The sequence below is a fragment of the Oncorhynchus mykiss genome, chromosome 9, assembly GCF_057628025.1.
Source record: "Oncorhynchus mykiss isolate SJ-2025 chromosome 9, ASM5762802v1, whole genome shotgun sequence".
In the NCBI taxonomy this organism is placed as follows: Eukaryota; Metazoa; Chordata; class Actinopteri; order Salmoniformes; family Salmonidae; genus Oncorhynchus; species Oncorhynchus mykiss.
In genome coordinates, this window is record NC_143030.1 from 54,892,800 (window position 1) to 54,920,169 (window position 27,370).

The 27,370-nt window shown below is 43.9% G+C and overlaps 1 protein-coding gene and 1 pseudogene across 1 annotated transcript; both read right to left on the bottom strand.

Annotated features, from left to right (window-relative positions):
* Nucleotides 1-31: 31 nt before the first annotated feature.
* On the bottom strand, nt 32-12,631 carry LOC110531196 (UDP-glucuronosyltransferase 1A1 pseudogene; annotated as a pseudogene).
* A 2,216-nt stretch (nt 12,632-14,847) lies between these two features.
* On the bottom strand, nt 14,848-19,834 carry LOC110532299 (serine/threonine-protein kinase pim-1). The gene is made up of 6 exons (XM_021616064.3): nt 18,356-19,834; nt 18,028-18,134; nt 17,828-17,878; nt 17,110-17,476; nt 16,559-16,735; nt 14,848-16,426 (listed from the first exon to the last, which is right to left on the bottom strand). The coding sequence occupies exons 1-6, from the start codon at nt 18,435-18,437 to the stop codon at nt 16,245-16,247; spliced, it is 966 nt and encodes a 321-aa protein (XP_021471739.1). The 5' UTR covers nt 18,438-19,834; the 3' UTR covers nt 14,848-16,244.
* Between the last annotated feature and the right edge of the window lie 7,536 nt (nt 19,835-27,370).

Below are 27,370 nucleotides of genomic sequence, written 5' to 3' on the forward strand. Positions count from 1 at the left end.
TACTAGGCTACAGTGCATTTACTGATTCCTCTTAAAGCAGCAGTGGTGGAAACACAGTTGCCATGACAACAGTTATAACTAAGATGATGAGCAGGGTGAAGAGATCCAGGCAGGGGTACTGAATCCAGCTGCCCTCACATGACCTGCTCCTTTGTGCCTCTTAATAAACTCAGTCCAGAAGATCGCCAGGTGAAAGGGATTAACACGACAGTTCTTATGCACGGCCCAAAGCTTCCTAATCTACTCCTTGTATGTTTTGTCATTGATTATCTTATTAAGGGCCTTCAGAATTTTGTCTGAGGTCACATCATTAATACTGAGGGCTTTTCCCATGCCTTGTGCTGCCATGCGCTGCACGTTGCCACACTGGTCACCAAAAAAGGGCATCATCACCATGGGCACACCGTTGCAGATCCCCTCGTGGATCCCATGTGGATCCCTCCATGTGTGATGAAGGCCTTGACGGTGGGATGGCCCAATAGATCGTTCTGTGGGAGCCAGCTCATCACCTTGACATTCTCTGGAGGATTTTCAGGCACAGCTCCAATGTATCTCCACACAACTCGTTGAAGAACCTGCCGGAAGACATCAAAGAACTGTTGAGCTTTCTCAGCTGGCGGGGAGAAATCAAAGTGCATGAACCAAATCGATGTCTTGCTCATCAGCTGTGGAATAGTCATCTCCCTCTGTAGGACATCTGAGGCGATGGCATTGACTCCTGAGTACAGGTATCTATCTGCAAGACGGGCTCAAGCAGGGCCAACAGGAAGTTGACACTCCTCTGTCTCAAGGTCATGTGGTCTGTGTAGTGTAAGGGGACATAGGAGGCAGGGAATGGGCACTGGCTGGCCTCAAACTCTACACCACACAGGGGGAAGTTATGGATGAAGAGAGAGTCTCCAACGATGACACCAACAGGCTAAAAGGGATCAGTTTGCATCAGCTTCTTGTTATATAGGAGGTTTGTTACAGGCATGCTGGATGTAGTCCCTAAGCACTGTCAGGGTTTGGTAGTAATGCCACACAGGGAGGTCAGGGTGATGTAGTGCTGCGAAGGCCCCCTGCTGCTACCCCTGAAATCACCACCACCACCCTGTGTCCCCTCCGTCCAAGCTCCTCCACCATGCTCCTCATCCCAGTCCAGTGGCTGCCGTTCATGGGCATCCCAAGCAGCTTCCCAACCTGAGGGAAGACCAGATGGAGGCAGAGCAGCTGCCCTCAGAAACACTCCTCCTACAGCCGTAGGATAGAGTGGTCACTACACTTGGTTACACTACAGAATAGAGGGAACTATACAGACAGTCAGAATCGTGAGTGAAAAGTAGCCGACAATTGACAATGTGTTACTGTGGATTTAATTAAATTTTTAAATAGAAAAAAGTTCTGTCAAGAGTTTGGGAGAAGTTTGAGAGGAGCATACACGTTACACACATTAAAATTGGAGTGGAGTTTAGGATGATGTGTTGCAATGGGCTGAATCAGAATCAGCCGTTTGCATTTACCGATATGCCCAGTTTACTCCCTTTCCTGAAAACAAATGCATATTGGGAATGTTAGTGTTTCCTAATATGTTGTTTCATTTTTGAAGAAAGGCCACCAGTCTTGTCAGTAATGCCAGTTGTCAGCATGTCAATAAAGAACACTTCGGGGAACCTCCCCCACAGTCTACACACAGGGCTCTGTCATGGGTGTAAAGTCCAGTACAGACAACAGAGCAACTAGAACACCAAGGGATGTGGATGTCTCTTTTTCTTTAGCTTCAAAGCGCTGTTACTACGTTATCTCCCTTTATTGTGTGTTTTCCCCCTGACACTAGCACATTTCCTTGTCCACGTGTTCATGCCAGTGATTTGGCAGAGGACCTTTAGGGTAGATCTGTTAAGTGCAGATAATATGGTTGCATCCCCTGGAGACAAAGGTCTGTGCCAGCGTGCTTCACTCCTTTTTCTCAGTCATCCCAGTGTGATAACATCCTGTCCTAACGACTGGAGCGGCTGGCTGAAAGGAGAAAAGACATGCAGGCAGAAGACAGACAGGAACCCATCCGGCCCATCACACTACCATTGACCTGAATGTTTTCTGGAGGTAGGCTGTAGCCTCAGAGGAACAAATGTGTTACAGCCACACGAGTCAAGGTTCAATTCCTGTTGTCAACTTTTAAGTTCTTCATTATTGTAAATTGGAACTTTCCGAACCCCAACTTCCTCTTCCACTATCTTAATGAGTAATAAAAGACTTGAATGAAACTCTCAAAAAGCCTAAGAATTCAGTTACAGAGGCACATTCCTTGTAAGACTTTGCATACATGGTACTTATCATACATAGCCATGTAATTGTATGACAAAGTACATGTTAGCTTGACTGTGAAAACCACAAATGGAAAACAACAAGCAGAAGCAAGTATTGACACATCAGCATCTCCGCAACTACTCTCACAGGAATGAGGAAGTGAGTGATGCACTAGTTTACGGGAAATTCGTGGGAGGGGTTGATGGGAATGCATGGGGGTGGTTATGGGGATGACTATGACAAATATTTCAACAGAGAGAGAGGAAGAGAGAATAGTGAGGTAGAATGCCATAAACAATTGTAGCCAGAGGAAGCTGGTAGGAGGAGCTACAGGAGTACAGGCTCATTGTAATGGCTGGAATGGGATCAATAGAATGGAGTCAAACACATTGTGTTCATGTGTTTTGATGTGGTTAATACCATTCCATTGATTCCATTCCAGCCATTACAATAAGTCCTCATATAGCTCCTCCCACTGGTCTCCTCTGATTGTAGCACAGTAAAGTTGGATTTGATATCCATATTTGTTTCTGTGTGTAGTAGTGGCTGGATTAAATTCGTATTGCAGAACTATGGCGGAAGATCCACGTTATGGCTCGATACACATTTAAAGGCAATGTTCCCATGTGGGGCAAAGACTGGGTTCACAGTAAATGCTGCGTATGTCGGCTCAATATGAAATGACCTATATGTTTTAATGCGGATCTTCCACGATACGGATTGAATCCAGCCCCAGCAGGCCTTCCTTCCAACAAAGACTATTCTAGGGTTGAATATGGTGTTTTGCTGATGTGTCCAGCATGCCACCGAAAGCCGTTCTAAATGTCATGTTCATACAGCTTAGGAGTTCACTGTCATTCAAAACTCTGAAAACTCTCTCAGGACTCTATTCAATCTATATTGCTGAAGTGTTACAGACTGCACAATAGAAATGTAAAGGTCATTTCTGATTGAGCCGGCATATGCAGCCTTTACCGTGAACGTGGTCTCCGCTAAAGCGAGAACATTTTGTACATAATTGTACGTAAACAAAGATCTAAAAGACAAGACAACCCGTCAATAACATCTCCTCTTGTATATAAACAATGTTATTTACAAATGGATGAGTCCAAGGGTTGAGTCAACAGGCTCATGCTGACAGTTGCCATTCAGACTATTGATGTGTGTCTCCCTCCCTCTGCCTCAGAAGGGGAGTGACAGGAATCTGCTTGTGGTCTAGTCACCACGCCCTCCCCTCTGCCCTGCGCTCCATGTCATCCTGTTTGCCTGTTTGCTTGAGAGAGAAAGCTGACCTTTCCCTTAATAGCCAATCTGGCCAACACAATGTGTGGAGCTGTGAGTCAGGCAGCAGGAATGCAGCACTCCCCACAGGCGGAGATAGGGACACTGCAGGTAGCGCCAGCCCCAAGGAGTCAGGGTCACCCTGAGACGTTTCATTCCTGCCTTGGAAACCTCTGAGGCATGCTGTAGGCAAACATTGACTTAGTCATCTCCCACACTATAGCCAGCCTTCCTCTCAGGCAGCTCTCCCATGTACTGGCTTGTTGCAGTAGGAGGGTGGCTGGCTGGCCAACCGTTGGATCCGTCACAGATGTGAAAGTGCTGGGGTGGATAGCTGGGATAGCTGTCCGCCCTCTCTAATTAGTCTGTCTGACTCATTCACAAAAATGTGAGAACAACTGCCATGCCTTGAACAAGTGCAGCTAGAAACTCTGCGGTGCAGTTGATTATATCTACCGTTCACAGAGGAGAGTAAAGCATGAGATGTGCGCCAAATAAAAATTGCAGCATTTGATACACTTATGGTGGGAAACAGTTTTGAATGTTTTTTTTTAAGAGCAGACGCTTTGCAGAGGGTATTTGAGATCCAGGCCACACACGCAGGCAGTGATGAGGACCAGGATCACTGACTAGTATAACACCCTGCTATACAGGAAGAGACGGATCACACTGACCTTACAGAGCACTGTGCTCCAACGGAATGACTTCCACTCCCTGTGTGTGTGTGTGTGTGTGTGTGTGTGTGTGTGTGTGTGTGTGTGTGTGTGTGTGTGTGTGTGCGTGTGCGTGTGCGTGTTTGTGTGTCTGTGTGTGTCTGTGAGTGAAAAACAAATGTTTTGGGCAGCATACAAAACATACCTTGTGAAAGCACATCTCTTAAAGTAAATGTTAAGCAGCTAATTATACAGGGGTGTTCCTGTGTTCATGTTGTGTATGATGTCCAAAACAATCGACAGCCAGGACTCGTCAGGCCATATTATGACTAGCAATTTTGGATTGTTGCCTGTGTTTGGAAATATGGTATATATGCGTGTTTCTTGAGTTCTTCAGAAGAAGTTCTTGAGAAAGATTTGGGAGGCGGGAGTTCCTCCAACAGCTGGAGTTTCTCTCTGTTTCCCAATAACTGTTTTGCAGGGAGTGGTATACAGGAATGAGCATGTAGAAGGCAGTGGAGGCTGCTGAGAGGAGGACGGCTCATAATAATGGCTGGAAACGAGTGAATGGAATGGATGTATTTGATACCATTCCACCAATTCCGCTCCAGCCATTTCTGTATACTTCTGGCCCTTCTTATAACACTGTGTTAACAACCCTCCAGGCAAGCTTCAATGCCATACAACTCTCCTTCCGTGGCCTCCAATTGCTCTTAAATACAAGTAAAACTAAATGCATGCTCTTCAACCGATCTCTACCTGCACCTACCCGTCTGTCCAACATCACTACTCTGGACGGCTCTGACTTAGAATACGTGGACAACTACAAATACTTAGGTGTCTGGTTAGACTGTAAACTCTCCTTCCAGACCCATATCAAACATCTCCAATCCAAAGTGAAATCTAGAATTGGCTTCCTATTTCGCAACAAAGCATCCTTCACTCATGCTGCCAAACATACCCTTGTAAAAACTGACCATCCTACCAATCCTCGACTTTGGCGATGTCATTTACAAAATAGCCTCCAATACCCTACTCAACAAATTGGATGCAGTCTATCACAGTGCAATCCGTTTTGTCACCAAAGCCCCATATACTACCCACCATTGCGACCTGTACGCTCTCGTTGGCTGGCCCTCGCTTCATACTCGTCGCCAAACCCACTGGCTCCATGTCATCTACAAGACCCTGCTAGGTAAAGTCCCCCCTTATCTCAGCTCGCTGGTCACCATAGCATCTCCCACCTGTAGCACACGCTCCAGCATGTATATCTCTCTAGTCACCCCCAAAACCAATTCTTTATTTGGCCTCCTCTCCTTCCAGTTCTCTGCTGCCAATGACTGGAACGAACTACAAAAATCTCTGAAACTGGAAACACTTATCTCCCTCACTAGCTTTAAGCACAAAATATCAGAGCAGCTCACAGATTACTGCACCTGTACATAGCCCACCTATAATTTAGCCCAAACAACTACCTCTTTCCCTACTGTATTTTAATTAATTTATTTATTTTGCTCCTTTGCACCCCATTATTTTTTATTTCTACTTTGCACATTCTTCCATTGCAAATCTACCATTCCAGTGTTTTACTGGCTATATTGTATTTACTTTGCCACCATGGCCTTTTTTTTGCCTTTACCTCCCTTCTCACCTCATTTGCTCACATCGTATATAGACTTGTTTATACTGTATTATTGACTGTGTGTTTGTTTTACTCCATGTGTAACTCTGTGTCGTTGTATCTGTCGAACTGCTTTGCTTTATCTTGGCCAGGTCGCAATTGTAAATGAGAACTTGTTCTCAACTTGCCTACCTGGTTAAATAAAGGTGAAATAAATAAAATAAAATAAAAATGTCCACGAGCCCATTCTCCTTAATTATGGTGCCACCAACCTCCTGTAGTAGCTGCAAATAATCAGCCATAAACAATGGTCAGAGTTCTACAGATATAATTTAAGATGAGCAATACTGTTAACACAACACTATTAACTCATGCATTTTCCGAGAGCGAGAGAGCGAGTCGAAACAGCAGGTCCGAGACAAGGTAGAGCGTCCGGTGTAACAGGTCAGGGTTCCACAGCCGCAGGCAGAACAGCAGACCTGTATCAGCAGCACGACCAGGTGGACTGGGAACAGGGACAGCCAGGAGTCGTCAGACCAGGTAGTCCTGAGGCATGGTCCTAGGGCTTAGGTCCTCCGGGAGGGGGGGACAGAGAGGAAGAGGGAGACAGAAGAGAATTAGAGGGAGCATGCCTAAGATCACACAGTACAACAGGTAGGACAGGAGAGGTCAGGAGATTTGGTAAGTTTGTGTCCTGTTGATATACATTTGGTGGTGTGGGGGCTTTGCTTTGGCCAATACACCAGAGAGGACAGACTGACCCTAGCCCACCGGGGCATAAACTATTGCGGCTTAGATACTGGGGACTGAGACAAGGGGGGGGGGGGGGGAGTCGGGGAACACTGTGGCCCCATCCAAAGATACCAACCAGGCAGGCCAAAGCAAAGCCCCCACACCACCAAATGTATATCAACAGGACACAAACTTACCACCCTGAGACAAGGCTGAGTATATAGCCAACAAAGATCTCGCCCGCCACACAAGCCCGAGGGGACACAAAACTTGACAGGAGATCACATCAGTGATTCAACAAACTCAAGTCGAGTATAGCGGGAAAATAAGTGACAGATGACATACAGTTCATTCAGACATTTCGTTACGTTACTGCCTTATCCTAAAATTGATTTAAGAATTCTTCATCAACCTACACACAATACCCCATAATGACAAAGCCAAAACAGGTTTTAGAAAAAAAAAATAGCAAACTAAAATACATTATTTACATACAGTTGAAGTCAGAAGTTTACATATACCTTTGCCAAATACATTTAATCTCAGTTTTTCACAATTCCTGACATTTAATCCTAGTAAACATTCCCTGTTTTAGGAGAGTTAGGATCCCCACTTAATTTTAAGAATGTGAAATGTCAGAAAAATAGTAGAGCGAATGATTTATTTCAGCTTTTATTTCTTTCATCACATTCCCAGTGGGTCAGAAGTTTACATACACTCAATTATTATTTGGTAGCATTGCCTTTAATTTTTTTTTATCTTGGGTTAAACGTTTTGGGTAGCCTTCCACAAGCTTCCTACAATAATTTGGGTGAATTTTGGCCCATTCCTCCTGACAGAGCTGGTGTAACTGAGTCAGGTTTGTAGACCTCCGTGCTCGCACACGCTTTTTCAGTTCTGCCCATACATTTTCTATAGGATTGAGGTCAGGGCTTTGCAATGGCCACTCCAATACCTTGAGTGGCCATTACAAAGTTGTCCTTAAGCCATTTTGCCACAACTTTGGAAGTATGCTTGGGGTCATTGTCCATTTGGAAGACCCATTTGAAACCAAGCTTCAACTTCCTAACTGATGTCTTGAGATGTTGCTTCAATATATCCACTTCATATTCCTGCCTCATGATGCCATATTTTTTGTAAAGTGCACCAGTCCCTACTGCAGCAAAGCAAAGCACACCCACAACATGATACTGCCACCCCTGTGCTTCATGGTTGGGATGGTGTTGTTCGGCTTGCAAGCTTCCACCTTTTTTCTCCAAACACAACGATGGCCAAACAGTTCTATTTTTGTTTCATCCGACCAGAGGACGTTTCTCCAAAAAGTACAATCTTTGTCCCCATGTGCAGTTGCAAACAGTAGTCTGGCTTTTTTTATGGCGGTTTTGGAGCACTGGCTTCTTCCTTGCTGAGTGGCCTTTCAGGTTACGTCAATATATGACTTGTTTTGCTGTGGATATAGATTATTTTGTACCGGTTTCCTCCAGCATCTTCACAAGGTCCTTTGCTGTTGTTCTAAGATTGATTTGCACTTTTCGCACGTTCATCTCTAGGAGACAGAACGCGTCTCCTTCCTTAGCGGTATGATGGCTGCGTGGTCCCATGGTGTTTACACACTGCTCAAAAAAATAAAGGGAACACTTAAACAACCCAATGTAACTCCAAGTCAATCACACTTCTGTGAAATCAAACTGTCCACTTAGGAAGCAACACTAATTGACAATACATTTCACATGCTGTTGTGCAAATGGAATAGACAACAGGTGGAAATTATAGGCAATTAGCAAGACACCCCCAATAAAGGAGTGGCTCTGCAGGTGGTGACCACAGACCACTTCTCAGTTCCTATGCTTCCTGGCTGATGTTTTGGTCACTTTTGAATGCTGGCGGCGCTTTCACTCTAGTGGTAGCATGAGACAGAGTCTACAACCCACACAAGTGGCTCAGGTAGTGCAGCTCATTCAGGATGGCACATCAATGTGAGCTGTGGCAAGAAGGTTTGCTGTGTCTGTCAGCGTAGTGTCCAGAGCATGGAGGCGCTACCAGGAGACAGGCCAGTACATCAGGAGACGTGGAGGAGGGCAACAACCCAGCAGCAGGACTGCTACCTCCGCCTTTGTGCAAGGAGGAGCAGGAGGAGCACTTGCCAGAGCCCTGCAAAATGACCTCCAGCAGGCCACAAATGTGCATGTGTCTGCTCAAACGGTCAGAAACAGACTCCACGAGGGTGGTATGAGGGCCCGACGTCCACAGGTGGGGGTTTTGCTTACAGCCCAACACCGTGCAGGACGTTTGGCATTTGCCGGGAGAACACCAAGATTGGCAAATTCGCCACTGGCGCCCTGTGCTCTTCACAGATGAAAGCAGGTTCACACTGAGCACATGTGACAGACATGACAGAGTCTGGAGCCGCCGTGAAGAACGTTCTGCAGCCTGCAACATCCTCCAGCATGACCGGTTTGGCGGTGGGTCAGTCATGGTGTGGGGTGGCATTTCTTTGGGGGGCCGCACAGCCCTCCATGTGCTCGCCGGAGGTAGCCTGACTGCCATTAGATACCGAGATGAGATCCTCAGACCCCTTGTGAGACCATATGCTCATGCGGTTGGCCCTGGGTTCCTCCTAATGCAAGACAATGCTAGACCTCATGTGGCTGGAGTGTGTCAGCAGTTCCTGCAAGAGGAAGGCATTGATGCTATGGACTGGCCCGCCCGTTCCCCAGACCTGAATCCAATTGAGCACATCTGGGACATCATGTCTCGCTCCATCCACCAACGCCACGTTGCACCACAGACTGTCTAGGAGTTGGAGGATGCTTTAGTCCAGGTCTGGGAGGAGATCCCTCAGGAGACCATCCGCCACCTCATCAGGAGCATGCCCAGGCATTGTGGGGGGGGGGGGGGGGGGGGTCATACAGGCACGTGGAGGCCACACACACTACTGAGCCTCATTTTGACTTGTTTTAAGGACATTACATCAAAGTTGGATCAGCCTGTAGTGTGGTTTTCCACTTTAATTTTGAATGTGACTCCAAAACCTCCATGGGTTGATATATTTGTTTTCCATTGATAATTTTTGTGTGATTTTGTTTCAGCACATTCAACTATGTAAAGAAAAAAGTATTTAATAAGAATATTTCATTCATTCAGATCTAGGATGTGTTCTTTTAGTGTTCCCTTTATTTTTTTGAGCAGTGTATTTGCATACTATTGTTTTTACAGATTAATGTGGTAACTTCACGCGTTTGGAAATTGCTCCAAAGGATGAAACAGACTTGTGGAGGTCTACAATATTTTTCCAGAGGTCTTGGCTGATTTCATTGGATTTTCCCATGATGTCAAGCAAAGAGGCACTGAGTTTGAAGGTAGTTGACTCAAATTATGTCAATTAGCCTATCAGAAGCTTCTAAAGCCATGACATCATTTGCTGTTTAAAAGCACATTCAACTTAGTGCATGTAAACTTCTGACCCACTGGAATTGTGATTCAGTGAATTATAAGTGAAATAATCTGTAAACAATTGTTGGAAAAATTACTTGTGTCATGCACAAAGTAGATGCCTTAACCGACTTGCCAAAACTATGGTTTGTTAACAAGATATTTGTGGAGTGGTTGAAAAACTAGTTTCAACGACTCCAACCTAAGTGTATGTAAACTTCTGACTTCAACTGTAGGTGTTCCTTTTATCCAGGTGAGAAAGGGCAATGTGGAGTGTGATTGAGATTGCGTCATCTGTGGATCTGTTGGAGCGGTATGCGAATTAGAGTGGGTCTAGGGTGTCCGGGAGGATGCTGTTGATGTGAGCCATTACCAGCCTTTCAAAGCACTTCATGGCTACCGACACTAGTGCCACAGGGCTGTAATCATTCAGTTAGCTTACCTTCGCTTCCTTGGGCAACCTAAGTGTATGTAAACTTCCGACTTCAAATGTAAGTACTCAGAGCCTCTGCTATGAGACTCGGGCGCTCAGGTGCATCCTGTTTCCATGGATCCTCCTTGAGATGCTTCTGCAACTTGATTAGAGTCCACCAGTGGTAAATTCAATTGATTGGACATGATTTGGAAAGGCACACACCTGACTATATAAGGTTCCACAGTTGACAGTGCATGTCATAGCAAAAACCAAGCCGTGAGGTCGAAAGAATTGTCCATAGAGCTCCGAGACAGTATTTTGTTGAGCTACAGATCTGGGGAAGTGTACCAAAAACATTTCTGCAGCACTGAAGGTCCCCAAGAACACAGTGGGTTCCATCGTTCTTAAATGGAAGAAGTTTGGAACCACCAAGACTCTTCCTAGAGCTGGTCGCCTTGCCAAACTTAGCAATTACGGTAGAAGGGCCTTGGAGAGGGAGGTGACCAAGAACCCCATGGTCACTCTGACAGAGCTCCAGAGTTCCTCCTTGGAGATGTGAGAACCTTCCAGAAGGACAACCATTTCTGCAGCCCTTCACCAATCAGGCCTTTATGGTAGAGTGGCCAGATGGAAGCGACTCCTCAGTAAAAGGTACATGACAGCTCGCTTGGAGTTTACCAAAAGGCACCTAAAGACTCTCAGACCATGAAAAACAAGATTTTCTGGTCTGGTGAAACCAATATTGAACTCTTTGGCCTGAATGCCAAGTGTCTCGTCTGGAGGAAACCTGGCACCATCCCTACGGTAAAGCATGGTGGTGACAGCATCATTCTGTGGTGATGTGTTTCCCCGGCAGAGACTGGGAGACTAGTCAGAATTGAGGGAAAGATGAACAGAGCAAAGTACAGAGAGATCCTTGATGAAAACCTGCTCCAGAGCATTCAGTACCTCAGACTGGGGCGGAGGTTCACCTTCCAACAGGACAACGACCCTAAGCACACAGCCAAGACAATGCAGGAGTGGCTTCGGGACAAGTCTCTGAATGTCCTTGAGTGGCCCAACCAGAGTCCGGACTTGAACCCGATCGAACATCTCTGGAGAGACCTGAAAATAGCTGTACATTATGAGGTATTGTGTGTAGATTGAAGAAACAAAATCGATTTAATCCATTTTAGAAAAAAGGCTGTAACACAATGTGGAAAAGTCAAGGGGTCTGAATACTTTCTAAATGCACTGTATGTATGAATATGGTACAATGATAATTTTGTTAACATATTTTGGAAAAGTTTACATTGCACAGTATATACTTACAGAAATAATCAACCTGAGAGAAAATAGGGTTATTTTTATTCTCAAACAGTCCCTCACTATAGATTGGCTTTGTCCTGCTATTGTGATGACTCAATCCAAAATGCATATTTTCCCCATTCAAAGGAGCTCCATAGGTGAGGAGTGAATGAGTCATCGATTCTCCATCCATGCAAATACAACACCCTTATTTGACTCTCATTGTAAAACAGGTTTGCATGATTTTCCCTTCCTCAGTTCAGGGAATGAGTAGGCTCCTTCATTGACTGAGTTCTATCAGTCCCATCACAAGGCAGACAGCAGCACTTTATGGGGAAAAACTCAAATGGTGGCAAGATGAAAGGTTTCATGGCAGAGATTCCATGTTTCCATGTTTGTGTATCATATTTTACATTATAGACTTTGTTGGAGTTAAAAATACATTGCCTTGCTGTATGATGTTAATATTCAAAGCAGCCACCCACATGTCAATTGTAGTACACCCTCAGATTCTCAGAACTTATATAATTATGCCATCTAAAGGAAATGTTCTGTGGTTTTGATGATATCTCTACTACAGGCAAATGTTTTCCAGGTAGAGGATGCATACAGATAGAGGGTTAGACAAGTGTTGAGAAATATGTCAGTGAGATAAACCAAAGTGCAATGGCTTAAAAACCACAATACAGTGTTCGTTTACAGTAATACCCAGCCCACATGGTCATACAGGTCCTCTAGCTGGGCTTTGGACATATACTGAAGCATGCATAAGCCAATAAGGTATAGTGAGCAAGGATAGGCAGAGGATTACAGAGGCTTGGGGAGCGTGACCCCCATGGCGGGTGGGGAGAGAGGAGGGGCCAGGTCGGCAAAGCTGGGGTCTGGAAAAGGGGCAGGGCAGAGGACCACATGCTGGGCCATCTCTGCTCAAGGAATTAAGATGAGGACATGCCTGGCTACGTAGGTGTATTTGAATACTTACTAAACAAACCACCAAAATTTGTGACAAAATTGTCTACCTCTATGTTGTCTCTACTGAAATACAAAATGCGAACGCTACAGATATGGACTACTAGACCTTCGTAGATGCATCTACTCTGCCTTCTGAGATGATGTTTGTAAAGTTGTGATAACAGATTTGCAGACTGAGGCCAGGACCCCCGCGGTATAATCGCCTTTTATTAAACGTAACCTGCTTTCTAGATAAACCCTTAAGAACATAAATCAAAGTTTTTTAGCTTGACTTATAAAGAGACTAATGAAATCTGGACCATGTCTCCTTGTCAACTTTGCACACTGCTGCTCATGCTCCCGTTTGATTTTATTTCTAACAACGTTTCGACCCTTAGGTCTTTATCAGACATCCATATCCCAGGTGGGGGTGAAAGGTCCTATATATAGGGGCGGTACTCAGTGACATCACTTCCTGAAACAGGAGGTAAAAATATATAACATAGGTTCACAATATTAACATTCAATGTATCAAAATATATGATCATACACATGAAATGTGATCAATATTTACTGTAATATACACTACCGGTCAAAAGTTTTAGAACACCTACTCATTCAATGGTTTTTCTTTATTTTTACAAATTTCTACATTGTAGAATAATAGTGAAGACATCAAAACTATGAAATAACACATGGAATCATGTAGTAACCAAAAAAGTGTTAAACATATATTTCATATTTGAGGTTCTTCAAATAGCCACCTTTGACTTGATGACAGTTTTGCACACTCTTGGCATTCTCTCAACCAGCTTCACCTGGAATGCTTTTCCAACAGTCTTGAAGGAGTTCCCACATATGATGAGCACTTGTTGGCTGCTTTTCCTTCACTCTGCGGTCCGACTCATCCCAAACCATCTCAATTTGGTTGAGGTCGGGGGATTGTGGAGGCGATGCCATCTGATGCAGCTCTCCATCACTCTCCTTCTTGGTCAAATAGCCATTACACAGCCTGGAGGTGTGTTGGGTCATTAATAGTCCCACCAAGCCCAAACCATATGGGATGGTGTCGTGCCTTGACTATCATTAATGTGTTTGACTGTTATTCTATAAAACAATTACATACCACGTTCAATTATTATGCAATTAAATTAATCATACAACAATTAATTAAGTAGTAATCTGGAGCACCATGGGAAAACTTATTTAACGAGTTACTATCTCCCGAATTAAACTCTTGTAAGGTATATTCATATCTATAGATAAGTCACTTATTAATGTATTTTTACCACATATCAGTCTCATTCTGAATGTCGCATGATCCTATAAATCTGCATAAACCCTAGTCTCCATGATGAATCAGCGATACACAAATTGGTTTATTTATTTACTAACTAAATAATCACACAGAATTACATAAACACACAAACAGGATAGACATAATCTACACATAGATTACTACATAATGCAATTACATGCTACATAATGCAGTTGTTGAGATGTGTCTGTTACTTGAAATCTGTGAAGAGTTTATTTGGGCTGTCGTTTCTGAGGCTGGTAACTCTAATGAACTCTACAGAAGAGGTAACTCTGGGTCTTCCATTCCTGTGGCGGTCCTCATGAGAGCCAGGTTAATCATAGCGCTTGATGGTTTTTGCGACTGCACTTGAAGGAACTTTCAAAGTTCTTTACATTTTCCGTATTGACTGACCTTCATGTCTTACAGGACTATTTGCTTATTTTAGCTGTTATTGCCATAATATAGACTTGGTAATATAGACCAAATAGGGCTATCTTCTGTATACCACCCCTACCTTGTCACAACACAACTGATTGACTAAAACACATTAAAGAAATTCCAGAAATGAACTTTTAGACTATATAAATATATGACAGGTGTGGTTCACCTACAACTCCAGAAAGTACCTGGATGTGCGTATGTTCATCAGCTTTTGTCCTTGTCAACTTTTGACATATGGTAATGGTCTACACCCCACTTCTTACACACGAAAGAGTTGAGCTATGTGAACTCTGAGCAGGTGTGGAGCAGTGGTGGCAACTTCTCTTGTTATTCATTCAGGTCAATCTAATTCACACCTGAAATAGGATTCGGTTTTAAGCTATTTTTTCACTTGTGTTTGTAGTTGAAATACCAGGCTCCTGAAGTAAAACAAGTGGGCCAAAAGTCAAGGTTAAAAAAATATTTATTGAAATCGTATAAAAATAGTTCATTTAATTTACAATTCTAATTTGGATGAAAACAAAACAAAGCTGCAATCGTGCAACAAGAGGTGAAAACAATGTTGATGTATGACACATACTTACTTACTCAGAACATTGTCAATTCATCCAAATCAACAGCAGACAAATAACAGTTACCATCAGTAGACTTTCAACATACATTAAAATGGAAGTGCTTTGAAGGTTATTTACACACACAAACATATATATATATATATATATATATATATATATATATATATATATATATATATATATATATATATATATATATATATATATATATATATATATATATATATATATATATATATATATATATATACATACACAAACATCTGCTCAGAAGATTTCAAGCCATAAATATGGTCAAAATACATTTAAATAATCTGTGGGCCCTTCAACAACTGTGGAATGAAATATACAGCCGAAATTCTCTATAAATAAATAAATAATTCCACACAGCTCGAGTGAGAAAAATCACACAAATATTATTCACAATAGCCTTATTCCTAGCCTGTGAGGTGAAAGATACAGACATGTTTACTCGAACAAAAAAGCATTTAGTATTTTAGTGTGGCGCTTTGCATTACTGTGTGCATTCACGTCTGGGTGAGTGGTAGTTGTGTGTAGACAGGCGTTAAAAGCTCGGAGGTGGATGCAGGAAAGTGAGGTAAGTCTTCCGGTTTTTGTTTGCACAGGTTTGTGTGTACTATAGGAGGTTCTCTGGCTGCTGTCGGTATTGGAAAATGGCAAAGGCTTTACTGATCTAGTCCTATAAGACGAAAGCAGGAAATAAAACCCTGTAAAGTAAAAAAAAGAAAAGAAAAAAGTGATATGTTGGCTTCATGAAATTCAAGTATTTCCAGGGTCCCCAACAATCTGACACACCAAAGGCACTTCAATTTGCTCCTCTTCGCTTCCTGTGACACCCACTCATCAGTGAGGCGGGGCAGAGTACAATGGCTGGTTGGTAGCTAGCTAGTTATGTAACAAAGACTGTCCACTTGTTCATGCCTTCAGCAGAACAAATCACATGAATAGGGATGGACTTCGTCCTTTCTGGTGTACATACTCTCACACCACAGCCAATATTACAGAGCAAGTCCTTCGTAGGGGTGAGAATAGCTTTTGATATTACAGTGTCCAATTAAGTAGCCATTAAGGATGTTACGTTTTCATGAAGTCCAAAAGGAGAGTGAACAGGTGGGGTCTGGCCACAAGAGAAAGAGGGAGATATGTAAATACAAATGTAACTTCCTTCTGTATAGTCCATATTGTCTTTGGTGTACAGCCACGTCAGTTCTCTGTGTTCTACTAGTCTCGGTCAGTGCAGTGACAGTCATTGGGCCACCACCGTGGTGAACGCAGTAGGCTCATGACTGATGCTGTGCAGTCTGATCTCTGTGCTCTGCTCTGCTGAGGACACTGTGCTCTGCATCCATGGGTGATTGATGATGTCCTCAAACGATGGCCTCTCAGCAGGCCTCAGGGACAGGCACAACTTGATCAACTGCTGGCACTCTGGAAGAAGAATGGGGATAATGGTTAGTCAGTGCTTTGACTGGTCACCCAATGACTAATATATGAGCAATATATTTCACTGGTGTAGCATATTAGGTTTTAGGATGTTTTGTTCCAGTTATTGGGGCTCACCTGTGGAGATTCTTCGTCTGAAGAGCACCTGGCCTTGTACAATCTCCTCGTCCTGCTCGAAGGGGATATCTCCACACACCATGTCATACAGCAGGACACCCAAAGACCAAACCGTTGCTGACCGCCCATGGTACCGATGGTATTTGATCCATTCAGGTGGACTGTACACTCTAGTGCCTTTTGATAGAGAAATAACAATAATGGTTCAATTCAAAGATGTGCTCAATTCATATGAAGAAATACTAGCACAGAAAACTTTCAAAAATGGACACAAAAAATAAACATTAAGGACTGATTTAATAAATCTGATTATATGGATTAAACATTAATAAGTAATCACTGCGTGCCTTCTATTGAGGTCAAGCGCCAGTGAGCGTGACAGTAGGGTGTGTGAGAGTGAATGTGTGGGAGGAGAGCCTGACATGTGACAATGTTTATAAACTTTGAGTTGTAAAAATGCACTTTCCCTCCACAGGGTGGCGCCAAAATCAACACATCCAGCTAACCACTAAAACAGACTATGATTACAGTATATCAACGAGGATGCTTACCATCGAAGTCAGTGTAAACAGTGTCTTTGAGCAATGCCCCGGATCCGAAGTCAATAAGCTTCATTTCGCCCGTCTGAAGATCAATGAGGATGTTTTCATCTTTGATGTCCCTGTGTACAACCCCACAGTTGTGGCAGTGTCGAACGGCTTCAAGAACCTGACAGAAAAAGTTCTTTGCCAGCTCCTCTGGTAAAGCACCTTTCTCAGTGATGAAATCAAAAAGGTCCTTGACCTTCTCCGGCCGTTCCATGACAATAATAAAGCTGTCAAGTCGCTCGTACCAGTCCAGCATCTTTATCACGCCCCGAGCTCCATTCCCAACTTTCTTCATGAGTAGAATCTCCATGGGGACACGAGAGCCATTTGGCTGAAAATAAAATTGAAATCTGGTTAATTTCTGCAGTGAATAGTGGTTAAGGCAATAATAAACATGTCGTCCCCCACGAATGATGCAGCTCCCCCCGGGCCAATTGTGATATGGCATGTGACCAGCATTTCTGTTAATTACTATAGCTCCCGCCTTGGGTCACAGTTTAATTTTGTATGATGCCAGATCTCTATGGCAATATGCATCATTCGTCCGTTTCATTAAAATCGTGCCAGTGCGGTCTTGAGATATCGCTTGTGACGAACGAATGGAGCCAGATCCACAGTCCCCTGGACAACAACATACTATACATGTATTCAAACTAAAATGCACAACCAAAAGCATCCTTACCAGCTCTCCCCACTCCGAGACCCGATCCTTAGCCACATGTTTGACAGCAACCTGCGTGTGGAAAAAAAAGGATCAGATCAATTAAACCTGATATTAGAGAAGAGAAAATATGCAAAGATATGAATTGATTAGCCAACTTGTATTTAAAATATATATTTAAAGAATGCGACGGTTGACAATAAAATGTAAGAAATACTAACCAGTGCGCCATCTGAAATTCTTGTGCCAGAATACACCGTCCCAAAACCGCCACTTCCCAGCACAGAGCCAACCTGGTAAAGCTTCTCGAAAGGCTCCCTCTCTTTCCCTGTAAATATACAAGAACATACGATTAATACAACTCTTCCACATAGTTAGTGTAATGTTACATGTGTGAATACAAATACATTTAAATACCCGAAAGGGAAACGGTTACTGTAGATTAGGTCAAATGGAAAATACAGTATTGGTAGCCTAGTAGCAAGGTAGCATTAATGTTACTCGTTAGCTAATAGCGAACCTCCATTTACAAGACAAGCGTCATCTAACCTTGGTGAACTTGAAGCTGGATTTTCGCCGGCATATCAACGGTGGAGATGTGAGCGAATGAGTTTAATTTAGACAGCAGCATTCCTGTAATCCACGAAATTGACGATTTATTCTACAAATATTCCGATCTGGGATCCAGTTCAACTATATCTGGCGCGTGACCCACGTTGCTGTAGGAACAAAAAACGGCACCAATCCTCGTCTCATCCGGATCTTGCGAAGACTCGTTATTTGGTCCTTAAACGTAAACGCCTTCGTATCCAGTGAGTTGAAATATCGAGTAGCCCAATGATACAATATGACTATTGATATACTGTACAATTACTTGTAAACAGTAAACCAAATTCTAAAAGAAAAACAGCACCTCACGTTTTGCTAGGACACCGGCTCTTTGAATTTGAGGAAGGGCAGGGAAGGACAAATATATATCCATAGTAAATGGGAGTAGCCACCACAAGGTCTATCGTCATTCTGTTCTCCGCCCACCACGCAGTCTCCACCAATGGTAACCATTATAGACTATACAAACGCACGTCAAAAATATAATAAAAATAAAGAATAACGTGTAACCGGCTAGACTAGCCGTGGCGGGAATTAAAACGCGCCAAAAGAAGCCACATTTTCCTGCAGTTTAAAAGTAAACGCAAATTCAAGATCTAGGTGGGGCTAACCACTTGAATGAGAGATGCAGTTTGCCCATTAATGCGTGGTTACTTGCTGTTACTCAGTTATTAAATTGTTTCATGCTTCAGTCTTTGGTGCAACATAGTTTTGAAAAAATAAAACAAAATATCAAATTAACTGCCTTTTACATTATATGAAATAGCTGATTTTGGCTATCCTAAATTAGATTAAGAGATTTAGAGCGTTTACTAGTGATATGCACAGGGTTGGAGATGTGCATCCAGGGTAGAGTTCTGTCTACTTTCAGCTCCAACAGTCAAAGGGAGGAATGAAACAATACAAATAATAACAAAAGGACAGGGGAAATGTGTGTGTGTGTGTGTGGGGGGGGGGGGGGGGGGGGGGGGGTAATTATAAAATGTCCATTTGGAGGGGGCAGGGTAATTGTCCATTGAGGTTGGGGGAGGGGGGATGTTCATGGGGGACTGGCAATGTGGGAGAGGGGAGGGGTGGGAGTATGTAGCTGACTAGTGGTGGCTAGTCAGCAGCCTGATGGTCTGGGGGTAGAAGCTATTGGCCAGTCTTTCAGGTTTTGCCATGATACTCCTATATTGCCCACATCTGAGTGATGAAAGTTGTTTTCCTGGAGGGCAGACAGTGAGCACCCAATTGTGGTGGAGTTTCTGTACCAGGCTGTGATGCAGCCCGACAGTATGCTCTCCATGGTGCTCCTGTAGAACACGGTGAGGGCCCTCAAGGACAGGCCAAATTTCTTCAACCTCCTCCTGTCCGTGTGGTTTGACCATTTCAGCTCCTCAGAGATGTGTACGCTGAGGAACATTACGTTTTTGACCATCTCCACAGCGGCCCTGTTGATGAGGATGGGGGCATGCCCAGCCTGGTTTCTCCTGAAGTAATTAATCAGATCCTTTATTTTGCGGATGTTGCTGGAGAGGTTGTTTATCTTGCACCACGCCGTCAGATTGCCTTCCTCCTCGTCCTCTCGTAATTGTTGGTAATCAGGCCTACTACTGTCGTGTCGTCAGCAAACTTGGAGTTAGACCTGTGTGAGGCCACGCAGTTGTGGTACACAGGGAGTACAGGAGGGGAATGAGGATGCACCCTTGTGGGGCCCCCATGTTGAGAAGGGAATATTTTGCATACCTTCACCACCTGGGCCATCATTAAGTCCAGGATCCAGTTGCATAGGGAGGAGTTCAGTTCCAGGGCCGGTGAGCTTAGAGGGCACTATGCTATTAAAGGCCAAGCTGTAATCGATGAACATCCTCACATATGCATTCCTTTTGTCCAGGTATGTGAGGGCAGTGTAATGGAGATTGCATCGTCTGAGAATCTGTTGGGGTGGTAGGCAAATTGGAAAAGATTGAGTGTGTTGGGGAGGGAGGAGTTGATGTGGTCATTGACTAACCTCTTAAAGCACTTCATGATGATGGAAATGAGTGCTACAGGTTATTTTTTATTTTTTTAATGTAACTTTTATTTAACTTGGCAAGTCAGTTAAGAACAAATTCTTATTTACAATGACGGCCAACCCCGGGCTAATTGTACTCCACCCTATGGGACTCCCATTCACAGCCAGATGTGATGCAGTCTGGATTCGAACCAGGGACTGTAGTGACGCCTCTTACACTGAGATTTAATGCTGCGCCAGTTGGAAGTCATTCAGTTTAGTTACTTTCCTTTACTTGGGCACGTTGATGATAGTGGACATCTTGAAGCAGGTGGGGATAACAACCTGAGCTAGAGAGAGAGATTGAAAATGTCATAAAACACAACAGCTAGCTGGTCTGCACATGCTATAAGGGCGTGGCCGGCAGCCTTGCGAGTGGTAACATGTTTGAATGACTTAAGTACATCTTCCGTGGAGACCGTAAGCACAGCTCTTGTTGTCCTAAAGGGCTCTCCTCAGCAGCTCAGAGTTTTTATACTTGAAGCGTGAGAAAAAAAAAAAAGTGTTTACCTGGTCCAGTTGGGCGGCGCTGGTATCCGTGGACATGTCTTGCTTGTTTTTTGTCATCTGTAAAGGCTATTCCACAGTTCAGCCTATATGCATTATGTTATCCTGTCATGCTATGCTGCAAGATTAGATTTTTAGGTCTTTACAAAAACAAAGTTCTGTCGCAGGGATACAATGAAGGCCTAGCCCTTTCTGTATCAGGATCTATGATTTTAACCCCTGCTATAGGCTAGCCTATTATTTTCCCATTAGGACACTGACATGTTGGCCTATGCCTATTGAGTTGAGAACGAATCAGTTTTTATTTGAACAATACATGTGTCTACTCGACAGTAAAGCGCTATGTAAAATAGCCGCATACCATGTATTCTTTCAAGTTGGGTGGCTGCATTTAGTCGTTCGCAGGATGTGGGAAACTCGAGATGAAATAAATCCATAATTATGCTACTATCAGGCTTAAATGTAAAAGTTTACCTGAAACACAAATATGAAAAATTATGATTTTGTCATGTTGTGCCATATGGTAATTCAAAGCAAATAGCTCTAATTATCAAGGCACAAGGCGAGACTCAGATGCAGACACAGGAAGCAGATGGTTGGAGTCTTACAATGTTTAATAATCCAAAGAGGTAGGCAAGAGAATGGTCATGGACAGGCAAAAGGTCAAAACCAGATCAGAGTACAGGTGGTACAGAGTGGCAGACAAGCTCGTGGTCAACGCAGGCAGGTACAGAGTCCAGAAACAGGCAAGGGTCAAAACCGGGAGGACTAGAAAAAGAAGACTAGCAAAAAGGAGTACGGGAAAAACACACTGGTTGACTTGACTAAACATACATGACAAACTGGCACAGAGAGACATGAAACACAGGGATAAATAAGTGACACCTGGAGGGGGTGGAGACAATCACAGGGACTGGTGAAACAGATCAGGGTGTGACAGTACCCCCCCAGGGACGCCACCTGGCGTCCTACCTGGGCGCATACCTGGCTGATTGGGGTGTCGGCGGTAGAAATCGGCGATGAGGGCCGTGTCCAAGATGTCTTTAGCCGGGACCCAGCACCTCTCCTCCGGGCCTTAACCCTCCCAGTAAACCCGGTACTGGAAACCCCTGCCCCGTGGTCGAACCTTCAGGAGGCGTCTCACCGTATACGCTGGCTGGCCACCGATAACCTGGGGGGGAGGGATGAGCCTGGTGACAGAAGACAATGGACAGTGAAACAGGCTTAATCCTAGACACATAGTAGGGTGGGTAGGGTGAATACGGAGGGTACGGGGTAACAAGACTGACAGCAGTGGAATTCAGGTCTCTGGTCCTTATCCCATCTCCAATGAACCGGGGAGACAGCTTGGGGGACTCTACCCGAAGGGGCAGATCCAGAGTGGAAAGCCATACCCTCTGCGGTAGCGGGGAGCTGGTGTCCGGCGATGGTCCACTTGTCGACGATACCTGGAGTTGGTCTTGAATAGCTGCCCTGGCTCTTCTCCAGGTACGTCGACAGCAGCGGACAAACATTTGGGCCGAAGTTACGCTGACCTCCTGCTCTTGTTCCGGGAAGAGTGGAGTCTGATTCCCCTTTCGAGTGCTCCATGGGGTGAGTCCCATGGCAGAACTGGGAAGGGTGTTCCGGGCATACTCCACCCAGACGAGTTGACGGCTCCAGGTAGTGGGATTGGATGAGACCAGGCACCTTAATGTGGTCTCCAGGTCTTGGTTTGCTCGCCCCGACTGACAGTTTGGGGATGGAATCCGGATGACTGACTGGCCGACAACCCAATAAGGGTGCAGAATGCCTTCCAGAACTGAGACGAGAACCCGATCGGAGACCATGTCTCCCGGGAGTCCATGGATCCGGAAGACATGCTGCACTATAAGCTGGGCCGCCTTGGCAGAAGGTAGTTTAGGGAGAGGGATGAAATGGGCGGCCTCAGAATGACAGTGTTACCATCAGACGGAGGGAGCCCAGTGACAAAGTCTAGAGATATGAGACCAGGGACGATGAGGGACCGGTAGTGACTGGAGGCCAGAAGGAGCTTGCTATGGAGTCTTGTTCTGAGCACACTGTGCATGCGGCGACGAAGGCAGAGACGTCAGGGACCATTGTGGGCCACCAGAAACGTTGTCGGCGGAAGGCTAGTGAACGACAGGACCCTGGAGGAATGAGCCTGTTCCAGAACCCGGGACCGGACTGGATTAAGGACAAACGTTGGTTAGTCGGGCCCCCTTCAGGTCCAGGCTGGGAGCGGTGTGCCTCGCGGACCAGGTTCTCAATACCCCAATCTACAGTAGCAGCAAGGCATGAGGTAGGGAGAATGGTTTCGGAGGTCGAGGGTGTGGCAGAGAAACTGTATAGGTGGGAGAGGGCTTCACATTTTGACCCTGGGCGGTAGGAGATAGTGAAGTTAAATCTGGTGAACAGGAGGGCCCACCGGGCCTGCCTGGAGTTGAGGAGCTTGGCTGTACGGAGATATTCCAGGCTTTTATGGTCGGTCCAGACCAGGAATGGCTGTTCTTCGCCTTCCAGACAGTGCCTCCATTCTTCTAATGCCATTTTCACCACCAGGAGTTCTCGGTTGCCAACATCATAGTTCCTCTCAGCAGGATTGAGACGATGGGACAGGAAGGCACATGGATGAAGCTTCTGGTCCTGGGCAGATTGCTGGGACAGGATGGCCCTCACTCCAACATCCGAAGCATCCACTTCCACCACAAATTGACACGAGGGGTCCGGATTGATAAGGATGGGTGCTGTTGTGAACCGATGCTTCAGGTCCACAAAGGCTTTGTCGACAGCTGGAGACCATTTTAATGGTACCTTGGGATAGGTGAGTGCCGAGAGGGGGGCCGCCAGGGTGCTGTAGTCCCGAATGAAACAGTGGTAGAAGTTTACAAACCCAAGAAACCATTGCAACTGCACCCTGGACGTTGGTTGAGGCCAATTGCTTTGTTGAACCACTGCTTTGACCTTTCCAGGATCCATCTGAACATTGTCCTTAGCAATGACATATCCCTGTGCTGTTTGTTTTGACTAAACATACAAGACGAACTGGCACAGAGAGACAGGAAACACAGAGTTAAATACACTGGGGAAAATAAGCGACACCTGGAGGGGGTGGAGACAATCACAGGAACAGGTGAAACAGATCAGGATGTGACACCAGTAAGAAATGCTCTCTCTATATATTTGCTCTATATATGAAACTCTAGCACTCTATATATACATTTGCTATTAGATTTTTACAGAAAAGGAAGATGCAAATGTGTATTTGTTAAAAAGTATAATTCTGTAGGGACATTGTTTATTTATCAATGCAAAGCACTGATGCACTGGACTGCATAAGATGTATTGTTTCACCAATTCAAAGCTAATTTTATTGGTCACATACATATTCAGCAGATGTTACTAGCTAAACTAGTTTCTTAGAACACCTATTTCTGCTTATGTAATGTGCAATAACGTCGAACAGGTAGGCCTACTGGGCAACCTAATAAGGATCTCATATGTGTTACAGTCTTTTATGATTTTTTTGGGCTCCCCCAAAGTTTTTGGGGGTTTTTAGTTTTTGGTCGAAAAATGTGTTTAATTTAGAAAACCTGTTAGCAAGTATTACAACTAATTCAAAAAATAGATATTACCATGTCTCAATGTAATCAAGGTTTGAAATTATTGTTATTTTCAAATACAATCTCTTTTTGGGCTTAGTTGTGGTCAATTTGAAGTGTACATTCTAATTGTGTTCCGCCCTCCGACCATCTGCTCTGATCGACCCCGGCTGAATCATGTTGCCTACCCCTGCTTTAGGATGTCCACTGTCCAATGCTACAGGGTAGAGGGCAGGTTCTTTAATTTTATTTCATACTAAATTGGCCAGGGCATGGGTTTAGGAGTGTGAGCAGGCGTGCGAAAACGGAGCTGCAGGAGGGCAATGTAATGCCAGTGTAATGGCCGCACTTCTCAGTGACACTACTAAGGAGCCCGATCAGCAAAGCTCGAGTGACAGTGAACATAGTGCCCCATCTGTCAAAAGCGACACTGTCTTTTATTAGCTACTCTTGGAAGCATGCAGTATTCCATCTGCCATGTCCAATGTCCAAACTCAATTCCCTTCACCCGACCATGAGGTGTCATTTGATAACCTTCTTTCCATAAATCTGCTCAGATATTATTCCTGACAGTGGTGTTTTTTCATGATGTGCGGGTTGACTCATACATAACCCACAGCCCCCGATGTCATATCTGCGGTTTGGGTGGGTTTAGGGTCATGAAATATTGTGTGGATGAAGGGCGGGTAGGTGGCGGGCGGGTTGAATAATGAGAAAACGATGCATAAGAATATCCATAAATGTATCATTCTTGTGCAATTCATATCTAAAGTCTTTCATCATTTTTATCTGTTGTTAGTGCGTAAACATAAGCTTTGGTGCCTAACTGTACGCATGCCAAATACACTCCTACTGCCAAATGCTTTTGCGAACTTGGGCAGAAAAAGGAAACATTGATCCGCTGAGGGAAAAACTGGGGAGAACGACTGCCCCCTCTCATTGACGAAAGTTGAAGGCTGACCACGGTATTGCAAGCATTATTTGCAGAAAACAGGATCCCTCATTATAACGAATGGAAAAATGTCAAACCTTGTGGTTAATCTTTGTGTAAATAAAAAACAATTCAAAAACAGTCATGGTACCAATAATTATTTGTAATACACCAGATGTTTGTCATGAACCAATTATTAGAATATCGCACACAGAATGAGTAATTTAGTTGCTAATAGCAGACTGCAGTACCCTGGTTGGCCTTAAACTTGAGTTACTCAATGAAAGGGGGCAGCACTGAGCAAGCCTGAAACATCACTTCCTGGAGTTGCTCAAAATGCGCATTTTATGTCCCGATGAGACACCATCTTAACCGACTTCATTTGACTCCAATGCGCTATTGAGTCTTCACATTGGAATGACTGGTGTCATGTGATCGATGGCTTAGTCCATTCATATATAGAGTAATTGGGCAAAAAGGACAATGTCGGAGATTATCTCAATAAGAAAAATGCTGGGAAATGGAGAGTTGAAAATAAAGAGAAAAAAACACAGTAGCCTGTTTGGGAAAGATGATGATTGTGAGGCGCTATACAGTCACAAGACGGGGACTTCAAGTCAAGGGAACTGTACTGTTCAGATGGGTTAAATGGAAAAGTAGCCCAAATGAAATCTGGACACTGACTATAGGTCTAGAAGGGACCGCCTGTAAAGGTGTTTTCTTTAACAGCATCAGAAAAGCTGATAGTATTTCAAACACATAAAATATATATATCTGAAACATGTTGGGTCGTTTTCACAGCTTCTAATTCCCTTAAAACCAGTCAAACTGATGTAATTTGGAAAATGTTTATGAAAAATCTTTATTGCATTTTCTCCCTGGTCCCTAAATGTCTTTGTGGCGTGAGGGAAGCAGAGATAAAAGAGAACTTTACCGATGTCAACTACATTGAAGCATTCATTCTATCGATGTATGACATACTTTCTGGTGAGTAAGGGTTTATTTAGTCTTTTAGGGCAACAAGTCATAGTAGAGAAGTAGAGAAGCTGCATGTATCTAATTATAGACAAGTTGACTAACATATTGCCTACCAAAATGTTGGAAATTATAAGCAGAAACATAGGCCTATCTAAATTAGGTTTAAGAAAGAATCCTGCTCCCCCTGTCAAAAAATAATTCTCAGACTTTCACTTTATCACATAGTCGGCGGTTGCGGATGGGTTATAAGCAATTGCGGGCAGGTGCGGTTGAACAAACAGCATCACTAGTGCTTTCTCACCTCGATAGGTCACTCAGGGCCAAACACTTCTCTCTGCAACAGAAATGGTCCCAGAAAAAGAGAATTCCTCTGTGGAATATGTAGACTGTGGACTACCTCTGTGGATTATCTCCTCTACCTACTTGTTTGACAACAATGAAGAAACAATGTAATATATTTTGCTTTCTTTTTGGGTCAAAAGAAGATGTTTGTTTGTTGCTTGTGTGAATATTTCTCAATATATTTATAATCTATTTGACCTTGTTATGTCATTTCCTCTTTATGCAATAGTAGATGCTGCAAGACTGTCAAATAGTCCATTTGTCACCATGACCCCAGAGCATGAACCTTCAGCCCTGCTCTGCCCTGACACTTTACCGACTGACAATCTAATGACATTTCCTGTTTTGGCTGTATGAATAAGATTTTTTCTGATGACTCTGGTTTTCTGAACATTGTATGTGCCCAATTTTACCTTATTTGGATTCATAAACTCTTATCAAGCTATTTTTTTTCTATATGAGTTTATAATTGTGTGCCTATTTGTCAACATTGTTTCCCTCTTCTTTCATCCTGAAAAAATATGTGTTGAGAAAGTCAGAGGACCAGAAAGTCACTAACC

Bases quoted from the DNA above. Each gene is read 5' to 3' on its own strand.
- LOC110532299 (XM_021616064.3), bottom strand. From the start codon at position 18,437: ATGCTGCTGTCTAAATTAAACTCATTCGCTCACATCTCCACCGTTGAT. The intron at 18,135-18,355 runs GTTAGATGACGC...GTATATTTACAG, and splicing joins CCAGCTTCAAGTTCACCAAG to GGAAAGAGAGGGAGCCTTTC. The intron at 16,427-16,558 runs GTGAGCCCCAAT...TTCTTCTTCCAG, and splicing joins CAGACGAAGAATCTCCACAG to AGTGCCAGCAGTTGATCAAG.